Here is an 11710-nt window from a genome sequence, read left to right as displayed (position 1 = left end):
AATATAAAAAGACATTTGCTTATTGGGAGGATATCGTAGAGGAAAGAAGAGCTTTGATCAATTCTTCAACATGGTCGTCAGAGCAAGCACAATCTTTCTTGGATCGCTTGCTAGAAAATGGTTTCTCAAACAATCAGATAAATCAGTTGGTTACGGTAAGTCTTTTTGACTATTTATGTATAAAATTATGAATTTGTAGCTGAACAAAGGTTATTGGCAGGGGATGATGATTGAAAATATATCTTATTAAAAAGAACCATTAATAGTATATAGACGGATTTATTCCGAAAACAAGAGAACAATTTTCCTACATAAAATACACATATGCAAAGTTAACCGGTTAATATCAAACATTATATTGAACACACAATCAACACAAATAAAGTCAATTGTGTTTCTCCATCAACAACCTTGATTAATCAAATTCTTATGTTGTTTTAAGAGAAATAACATTCTATCTCAACTATCGGAATTATTTTCTCTACAATTGATCTTTAATCCAAGGAATTCTTTTTTTATCTTTACAGGAATTATTCGTAGCAGGAACAAATACAACACACACTTCAGTTGTGTGGGCTCTGACCGAGTTCGTGAGACACAAAGAGGTCATGTCGAAAATAGTAGATGAGATTAAAAGAGAGATCAACTTGAATAAAATCACTGACTCGCAACTATCCAACTTACCTTATCTACAAGCGAGTATCAAAGAAGCCATGAGATTACACCCACCGGTGCCTCTTCTTCTTCCACATATGGCGGCTGAAACTTGTGAGGTTATGAATTACACAATTCCTAAGAACTCCAAAATATTTGTCAATCTTTGGGCGATGGGCCGAGACCCTAAAGTTTGGGATGACCCATTATCTTTTAAACCCGAAAGATTTATGGACTCGAAATTGGATTTGAAAGGTCAAGACTTTGAGTTATTGCCATTTGGTTCGGGGAGAAGGATGTGTCCAGGAATGCCCTCAGGTATCAAAAGTGTTCAACTTGTATTGGCATCTTTGATTCATGAGTTCGACTTGATTCTTCCAAATGATGTTGATCCTATGAAGCTCAACATGAATGACAAATTCGGGATTGCTTTGAAAATGGAGGAACCTTTGAAGCTAATCTTCAAACAAAAAAGAGAGCCTCAATRTGCTTAATTCGTATTGGATTTCCTGTCATATATTTGTATCTAAAAGTTAATCGATGAATTCATGCTTATTTCATATGTAATTCAARTTATTTTATGTATTTTTAAATATCTCAATAAATGAAGCAGGCTTAATAAACCTGTAATGTTCCCTGTTATATTTTGTTTGKCTTTTCTAATATCTTTTGTATTGAATTGTCTAGGAAATAGCTACATTACCATTTTAATGCCTCACATCTTCGGTACTCTTAAAATATCGGGTTTAAGGTTCGTAAGAAATCACTATAATATTTATGATCGTGTAGAATCACTTTCCCTCATAAATATTTCGACCTTTTATTTACCACACTAGTACAAAAACTCACAATGGTCAYRATTAAAAAACGTTGCCGTAGGCCTTTAGCCACAGTTTTATTTTCTTCAATCAATTCACAGCCTATTCTACCGTGACTACTTTTGATGTCCAAATGGCCACGTTTAAAACTGTCACCATATCACATGAAAAAACAAGTCATAGCCAAAAACATTGTGGCCATAAACATATCCAAATYTTTATGGTATTGAAGCATTTTTCCTAAAAGCATGGCCATAAACTACTTATCGACACAGAAAGTGACGTTTAAACRTGGCAAGTTTATTACATATAACCATGCTTATTTTTTTTTTATAAATGTGGCTATTGGTGGTATGATTGTTTTCTGAAGTTTTGGCAATACGACAACTTTAGATTATGTGGTTTTATTGATCTGTTGGTTGTTGTCATAAGTTTTAATCAGCTGCTAGTTCTTTGGTATGATCYGAAACAAACGTTATTTTTATGGAATGTTTGAATTTCCATAYYATGGGTTCATTTGATCAGAATCTACAGKTCCGAAATTAGACTTCTTCATATGCCGGTTTTGGATACATGGTTTAGTCCACATTAGATAACGGTTAACTTTCTTCAAATGTTAATTGTTGTTATATGGCTTATTCTGTAACATAGTGGTTGCTACATCTAGAATGGGGATTCTCATATGTTGGCTACTGATAAGTGGACTGTGAACCAGATCCAAGAGTTGACTCTATGCTTGATGGATGGTACATATATTTTGAAGCCATGGWGAGTATTTTCCATTCTAATATGCTTCTATTGGTCTCAGCAGTTGTGTGTATGAATGACTATATGATGAATTCTAGTATTGGAAATTAAGATGGTTAAGGATAGGGATTTAGAGCAGGAGATCGGGATTTGGAGGAGGAGATCGGAAACAGCTAGAAGGGGTTTTTGTTTTTGATCCATTRATAATGGTATGCTTCTATTAAAGTTATTTACCAGCATATGGGCTTTTACATTRTTTAATTTTGGTCCTTTTCTAGTTACTTATCTAAGTTGGGTAACTGGGTCATTAAATCTGTTATTGGGTTCTGAGTTAGGCTTTTGTTGCCTTGGGCGTCATTTTGTAATTAGGAGGGTATGCCTTTTSTTAGAGTTGTAGTCCTTTTTATGTTTTGAATAAAGGTTTTCCAAGGTTCCATCCCCTCTTTTCCAAAAAAAATAATCATAATTTATAAAGTAGTGTGAGATTTATTAGTATTTAATTAAACAAGGGTATGAAAAATGCCTACAAAAGGTAAAATCGTATATGGGAAAGAAAGCTTARCAACAAAAACAAATTTGATAAGCCATACACCTTTAAGTCAGGGATGACAAGGCTTTTTGGCCAAGCCAAAGGAACTACCAATTGCATCCCCTACTATCTCGTGCTCTCCAACTTGTATTGGTAAAAAACACCCGACTTTATTGATTCATCGATTGAGACTCTATAGCAATCATTGTTAAGCATAACTCCATGTATTGTTTGTTTGTCTGATGAATAATAAATGGTCCTATGTTCAACGATGTTTCTCAGAGGCATTTTATAATCTACAAAAATATATGGCATATATACATCATAAATCTCAACTTTACAATAAAATAAGTATAAACAATTTGAAGATATACTATTAGGCCTATGGTTGGGTCAAGTTGAGATGTCATAKTCTCATATTCCTGCAAGTTAATATGAGAAGACGAGATAGCACCAGAAGGTTCCTACCTAGATCCAGAAGACTGTTGGCTACTTGTACAAGTTAGTTGAGTAGGTTGTTCGGGGTAGTAAAGGAAGTGAAGATGGAAAACCACTTCTCAAAGATTCCAAAAAAGTGTTGCTAAACATTTTAGATATTTTGCAATGATTTATTGAAGTAGTCTCTTAAGAAGTTTTACTAACCTAGTTATACCCGTAGTCTTTTTCTTTGTGGATGTCGTTGCATTCCCAATTTCTTCGTTTTTATTCCCATTATCTTCTTCGCGATTCCTTBYGTACTGATCTGAATAAGAAAATAGCAAAAATAAATAATAGAAAACACAACCTTGGGGGAATGAGCTATTTTGTTCATATACGAAAATATATATGATTCTCCGTAAAAGCAAACTTTTAGAAATATGTGAGATTTAAACATAGACCATTATTGATCAAGTACAGTGTTTAACACAATTGATTTAATATCTAAAATAAATGGGAAAAAAGTCCACGACTTCCCGTTGGGGATCCTCGTTTCTGGTTAGGGATGTGATCATATTCCCCAGCAAAGATGGRGACTTAGATTAGGATCCCCGCACCGTCCCCATGCYTACCAAATAACATTGGGTTGTTACTGATTCAGAGGTTCCCTCACCATTAAGAGGGAAACAAAMAATCCCTAGYAGATATTAAAGATTTTGRTTTTAGATATTTTATTTTAGGRAAAAAAATAGCATAGTTGTTGTRGATGCTCTAAGTGACTATTAGTTTACATGTTGCTTTATGGATCAACAGATTATTTTGCTACAAGCCACTCAAACAATTCAATGTCAAAATTTTCTTGTTTTTACATCACATCTTGCAAAAAAATCAGGGAAGCAATCAGTATTCTCAGATTCGAAATCGCATGCAACTCAAATTAGATTAGAGAAAACAATGTACCTGAGGTGACAACGACATAGTAGACAATTGAGAAGATGATTATGAAACTAAAACTGATAGAAATTGTTCTATTTATTACCTTAGGGACGTGCGAACATTTTTTTTATGAGTTTTAAGAAAATATTTTGTCACATGTGAGATTTGGGTCAAGTTTAAATTAGCAATGAAACTATTGTATCTCCTATGGTTGTTTGCAACTTTTATTGAGACTGTTTTATGATATTTTATGACTCAAGTATGAGTTTTGGAATTAAACGAATTTGTTTTATTGTGTGTGTTACGTATGAGAACTTATTGGGAATTATATTTCATGTCATTTTGTTGTTAGATGTGAAGATTTTGATGGCATTCAGTTATATGGGAACTGTTATGTTACGTATATTGCATATGTGTTTTGTTTGGAGTTTCCTTTACGATATTTTAGTCAGTATCTTAGATTGGCAAAAGTGTATTGTTATTTGCTTTAGTTTGAAACCAACGTAAATGATTTCATGTTGTAATCAAAGCGCATGTACATATCGATTTACCAGTTTTGAGAAATAAACTGATGCACGCAAGTCTTGTTGAGGAATTCTGTTTCATGACATTTTATGACTAAAAGAGAGAATTTTGGAAGCTCTATGTCGTCTAACTCCTCTTTGGAAGTTTTGTACAAACATATTTTGGTGTGCACTATTGTACTACATGTATTTATTTTACATAAATGGGGTAAATAAATGTATGTTAGGACTATGGCAATCCATTTGAAAAGTGTGTTAAACATATTTTGTTGATGTCATTATTAGTTTGAATAACGGTCACGCAACTTTCAAGCTTGTTTTATATCTGTGGCATTTGTGGCCACTTCGCACGACTACCTAGTTGTGGTATTAAATTTTATGTGTATAGGTAGTAAATTTTATGTGTGCGTAAGTTTGATTATAGAGATTTCATGTCAGTAAATCTCATAAAGTTGTAAATTGGCATATTTGTTAAGTTTTGTACTTGAAAAACCTTGAACTCATTACATCCATAGTGTTAAACTCTTTTGTGAAAGGAATTGTAATTAAGGACTAGAGGGGTCATTGGGAATYGAAACGTCAGATGGTCTGACTTGTGTTTGGTTTTAAATTCCAGGTTTTCAGTTTGAAAATTTAATGTATATAGGGAACCTAAACTTTGAGGTATTAGACTTGCGAGTCATCCCGGTTATTAAAGCGGTGATCTTTTCGTTCCACAATCTTTGGGTTGGAAGTTCAGTCAGTTATTCGTAATAAGGCTATGTGGAAATCTTGGAATACCCTGTTAGTATCTATTATTTAGAGATGGTGAGCCTTTATAGGGGAGTTTTTGTGACCGAAAGATTCGTTCTGTGGTTCGATCCATTTCATGATATTAAGTGTCAACTTTTGGTTTTAAGGCCAGGAACCGTTGAAGTACTTGGAATACCGTTGTTGAATCCTAAAGAGCATTTACAACACATGTGGTGACTCTAAGGAGTTTAGACCTTGAGAAGTGGGTATTAGTGATTAAGAGTTCTTGATTTGTAAAGATTTCCCTGATTGAATGATTTGTGTTTAGGTGTATTCTTTGGGAGTTGTTCGGTTTACGTTTCGGAAGCAATCAACTCCAAGGGTGTGAGTTGGCGGAAGGTCGGATGGAAAAATTAGTTTTTAGATAAAGATCATTTAACTAAGATATCTTGAGAAAACTCTACACTTTGTGTGTATTGTGTTAATTGGATGTCGGGTTCAGAGTTGTGATTGAACCAGAGAAAACTAGTTGTTAAGGATTTCTTCAAGGGAAAATGATGAATCTCCTCTGGTAATGATTATTGGAGATATTTAGTGAGAATGTTAGAATAGGCCTTAAGCGAGAATCATTTTGTATTAATGAAAATTCTAAATTAGTCGCTCTTTCCAAATTTGACGGTGTTATAATTTGTTTCTCTGATGAATGATAAATGGTACTATGTGCAACGATGTTTCTCGGATCTGGATATGCTATTCGGCATTTTACAATTTACAAAAATATATGACATATATACATCATAGATCTCAACTTTACAATAAAATAAATACAAATAACTTGAAGACATATTGTTAGGCCTTTGGTTGGGTCAACTTGAGATGTTATATTCTCATATTCCTCCAAATTAATATGAGAAGACGACATAGCACTAGAAGGTTCCTGCCTAGATCCAGAAGACTGTTGGCTACTTATACAAGCTAGTTGAGTAGATTGTTCGGGGCAGATATGGTCTTAAGTGACGGTTAAAAATTATAACCGTTGGTATACGTTAACGGTTTTTGTGGACATAAAAATCGTCACCGTAGCTGTCGTCACTATTGATACACTTTTGGTTACGTTTAGAAAACGTTATCAAATCACATCAAAAACCGTTACCATAGGCTAAAACCATCACATTAAATGTACAAAAAAATCGTTTTTTTTTCCTACAATCGTTATCGTAGCATAATATATAGTGACATTTATTTTTAAAACCATCACCATAGCATGACATACGGTGACGCTAATTTATTAAAATTGTCATCTTAGCATGACATATGTTGACATTTATATTCAAAAATTGTCACCATAGCATGACATATCGTGACGTTTATTTCTAAAAAATTGTGACAATAGCAAGACATACAGTGTCATTTATTTATAAAAATCGTTACCATAGCATGATATACAGTGACATTCATTATCTAAAATCGTCACTGTAGCATGACGTACAGTGATGTTTATTTCTTGAAATAGTCACTATAAGATGACATACGTTGATGTTTCTATTCAAAAGTCGTCACTGTAACATGACATATGTTGATGTTTAACTTTTAAAACCATCACCATAGCATGACCTATGTTGATGATTACATTCAAACACCGTCACTGTAGCATGACATAGAGTGATGTTTGTTTCTCAAAATCGTCAATGGAATACAGCATACAATGTCTATTATTTAAAACTATCACAATAGCATGACATCTGGACAGGGTCGTCCCTAGGGGAGGGCGGGCCGGACGTATGCCCAGGGCCCATAAAAATTAGGGGCCCAAATTTTTTAAATATATATAATAGTAGTTCAAAAAATTAGTAAATAGAAGACACATACAAAACTTAGTTTCTAATATGACAAGAAAAAACTTTTGTACTACATTAACTATTAAAGACTCAAACATGTATGAATTAAATATATTGGAGAAAAAAATACATAAAGAGGTTAATTTGTCGTTCATTATATAATACTATTTAATTTTTTCTAGGTTTTTTTTATCTAAAAYCGGCGTCTAAAACTACTTGCTTGGAAAACTTATCTTCCATCGACTCTGTTGATCGTTCCATTCTCATGTGAATTCTATTTTATATTAGAATATGATTGATTTTTTTGTTATTAGCTAAGAAAACCCCCATCTTTTGTATCTATATTTATAATAATAAAACTATAATTGTTTTTCAATAGTTGTTATTTATTATTTAATATTGAGTTTATAAATCTTATGTACTATTCTATTTCTAAAAAAAGAATAAGATCTCAAACTATCATTAACATGAGTTTTTAATTTATATAATCGATTATTCTAGAAAAGTTTGTTTTAACCCTAACTCTATGTTATTGAGTCTTCTTTTACGTAGGAAAAAGAGGAAAGCAATGGGGGAAAAAAATATTTTGTTTTCGAGATTTTTTTAGGGAAAAGAAAAGAAAAAAATATATCAAAATTTATTTTTATTTCATTATTTTTCTTTCCTCTCTCTTATTTATTATAAACATCAATAAAACACTTTATTTTTCTTCTTTCCTTTTATTTTCTTTTCCTTTCTCATTCTTTCTTTTCTTCACAAATTTTGAAACATAATATAAAAGTTTAAAATGGTGTTAATCTTCTCAAATTCGAAAACATAATGTAAAAGTTTAAAATAGTGTTAATCTTCCCAAATTCGAAAACATCAAATAAAAGTTTTAAATAGTGTTAATCTTCCCAAATTCGAAAACATAATATAAAAGTTTAAAATGATGTTAAAAAACATTAACATGAGATGATATGGAAAACCAACCTATTTACATTGTTTTACATAATGTCACTCGAAAATCAGAAGAATCCACTTTGTGACCCCAAATGATATCATTCTATGTATCAAAAGTATATCATATGATGTTTTTGATGATGAAACAAATTACTGATACTACATAAAAATGTTCTAGTATATGATATTAATTTAGAAATGAGTATTGATTGATTTTGCGTTCAGAAATACTCGGAAAAACGGTTTATATGAATTGAATGTTATTTCTGATGATAAAAACAATACATTGAAAAAATGTCGTACTTATCGACTGCCCCTTTTTTACATCTCGCCCAGGGCCTAAAAAATGTCAGGAACGGGCCTGCATCTGGAATACAACATACAATGATGTCTACTATTTAAAACATCACAATAGCATGACATCTGGTGACATTTATTTTTTTTGAACCATTACCGTAGTAGGACATACAGTGACGTTTATTTTTCAAAATTGTTACTGTAATATGACGTATGGTGATGTTTATTTTTTTTAAATGTCACTGTAGAGTTGTGTAAAGTGACATTTCTTATTCAAAACCGTCACCGAATTGATGACCTACAATGACATTTATTTTTTAAAAAGTTGTCACTATAAGGTGACATATAGTGATGTTTTTTTGTCAAAACTAGTACCGTAAAGTGATGTATGGTGATGTTTATTTGTCAAAGTTGTTACTGTTTCATGACATACAATGACCTTTATCATTTAAATCTCTCACTGTAGCATGACATAAATTGACGTTTATATTAAAAAATTGTCACTGTAGCCCGACAGTATGCTAAGGTTAATGGTGGCTAGAAACCATGGCTATTGAAGTTGCGTAGTTGTTATAGTAGTCTCCCACGGGCCACATTTGTTATGCATATCTTTGATATATATATATATATATATATATATATATCCCTCTCGATTACAATGCCGCTGGGTTTATAAGACTAAAAGAAAATGTCATTGTTAAAAGAACATAATAACAAAAAAGAGCCTCATCCCCTTTGATGAGTTGAAAATAAATTTACAAGAAAAAATATACTTATCTAGCTTAGTAACCATATAAGATCTATGAGCCATCATAGTTCAAAGACATGCATGTAGAACTTGATCCAAAGTCGACAATAGGATGTAAAATTAACAACTTTGAAACTCAATATTGACCAGCAAAGGTAATGGAATGTCGAATTGACAACTTGATGTTGAATGAATTTAAACAAGCCCAATTCATTCATTTTAAAAATTCTTAGCTTAACTAAACTTCTTAGGCTCATGGCATTAGATTAATCTAATTCTCAGTTCTATATATTAGACAACCTCATGATATTGTTGTGAACAAGGCTAAAATTAAAAGGACCAGGTCCTACCACGTATGTTGTCAAAACTATCAGAAAGTAAACGAAACAAATGTTAAAGACATGTAAGATCATTTGCAAAATGCTATCTGAGCATAATAGCTGTTTTTGTTCCGCAAATCAAGATAGTCTCATGGACTAAAAAAAGTACAAAATTGAGGGCACTGAAACAAAAAGGGAACAAAAATTCTGGAAACTACACCTGTAACGAACAAGTGTATGAGCATAAGTCACAGTATGATGTAGGCTAACACAAAAACCAACAAAATAATCCACGGATGAAACAAATCAATTCTACTTTCAATATTTCTCATTCAATAAAATATGCTATTTTTAACAAGAAAGAGCAAAAATAAACCAAAAACAAATAAATAGTCAATTGACTCGAACCCCAGAATTGTACCTGTACGATGTTTGGATCACAATTGCATGTTGTTTATCCTCTCGATCACAACCTCATGGTCGAAGTGTTTCATGTTGATCGCATCTTCACCACAACTGCTTCTCTCTGCTTCTCCTCTTGTTGCTAGCCTACCCACGTAAAAAATGAAAAGAGCAACAATCCCATTTTGTTGCTCTTGCGTTCGTGCGTTTTTGCAATAGAAGAACCACGAAAAATCTCTTTTCCCTTCCATTCTCTATTGCCCAAAAACCCAGCCTAAGAAATATAACCTACGTGACTATGTCCCTATGAATTATCGAACCCTTACAAATTTTAGACTTCCTCTTGAATTTATACTTAAGTTGATGCTCGCCCTCCTCTATAATTGAACTAAATATTCTTTTTATGCTATGTCGGATATATAGGTATGCAATATCTTCATAAAGAATTTTCTTATTGATCATAATCGGTAATATTGAGTTGCTATGTCTTATAATGGATCCTTCTGTAACACCCCCAAAACTCACATTGCATATAACATATAATTCATTCAGAGAATACATGTTTAATCCCTACAAAGGTCCATAATACAAGAGAATACATTACAAAATACACAACCAGAAAATTCCAAAGTACATGCTCTGGTACTACAAAAAATATAATTTCCAAAATACATCCGTTGGTCTTCATATAGCTATGCACATAGGGAATAAATCACATTTTCCATTTTCCCTTACTATCATTATATTCCGCATTTCCTGCAATACATATTTAAAACACAAAATGAGGGTTAGACCTGAAGGTCTAGTGACATCCCTTTTTCCACGTAGTTGCATGGTGAAAAATCACCAAAACATTATTCAAATAAATCATTTCACATAATAAGATGTAAAACCACATTCTGTTTGAGTTCATCGGACCTCTAGTTCCAAAGACCAGACTTACAAAATATTTCAAAAGATAGCAGGACCAGAGCTTCTGGTTAAGCCAACCAGAGCCTCTTACTCAAGTGGAATCCTCAAAACGTTCATAGATCAACACTATAATTAGTGAGATAGCTTTCAAAGTATAAAAACGTATATTCAAATAATCTTGTATGACCAGAGCTCTGGTTCTACTAGACAGAGCTTCTGGCTCAAAATGCAAGACCAATCAGAGGCCTTCTGGTCCAACACATAGGCCAACAAGAGCCCCTTTGGTCTGTCTTCCATTGTTAGAAAAACTTCTAAGTATATTAAATCTTTGAAAATTCTTTTAAAGTATAATTTTGACACAGAGCTTTTATGTAATAGATACAGAGCCTCTGATTTAACTAAAACTTTAGTAAAAGACTTGTATAAATCTCAAATCCTCATCCAGAACCCTCTGGTTTTACTATGAGGACTAATCAGAACCCCTCTGGTTCCTTTCAAGGAATAACCAGAGCCTCTCTAGTTCCTCTTAAATCAAACACTTGTTCCAAAACATAGTTTATCGAAACCTATTGGCCATAGGCCAAGTTTTCCCCTTCTCAATAACATCAATACTATCATTTCTAATAAGAGTAACATCTCTGAGTCCTCAAATCACAAAGAAGAAAGAACTCAAATCTATTGCAATCTTAAAAGACATGATAGCAAGAGTTATAATAATTCCACACACAAATGCCAACTTTATATCCAAAGGTATACCTCTCCTTGATATGCCACCCTTATAACCGAAGGTACACCTCTCCTTGATATGCCACCCTTATCCCATGTTACACCTCTCCTTGATATGTCACCCTTATTTCCCCATCAAAATCTATGGATTAGTTCCAAACGAAGACA

At 32.8% G+C, this 11710-nt stretch overlaps 1 protein-coding gene across 1 annotated transcript; it reads left to right on the top strand.

Moving 5' to 3' along the window:
• The first annotated feature begins 6 nt into the window (after nt 1–6).
• LOC112511758 (probable (S)-N-methylcoclaurine 3'-hydroxylase isozyme 2) lies at nt 7–1241 on the top strand. Its single transcript, XM_025117493.1, has 2 exons — nt 7–155; nt 528–1241. The coding sequence occupies exon 2, from the start codon at nt 609–611 to the stop codon at nt 1146–1148; it is 540 nt and encodes a 179-aa protein (XP_024973261.1). The 5' UTR covers nt 7–155; nt 528–608; the 3' UTR covers nt 1149–1241.
• The last annotated feature ends 10469 nt before the right edge of the window (nt 1242–11710 follow it).

The sequence above is a fragment of the Cynara cardunculus genome (assembly GCF_001531365.2).
Source record: "Cynara cardunculus var. scolymus isolate 2C chromosome LG 4, CcrdV1, whole genome shotgun sequence".
In the NCBI taxonomy this organism is placed as follows: Eukaryota; Viridiplantae; Streptophyta; class Magnoliopsida; order Asterales; family Asteraceae; genus Cynara; species Cynara cardunculus.
This window is presented reverse-complemented; position numbering and strand designations above follow the sequence as displayed.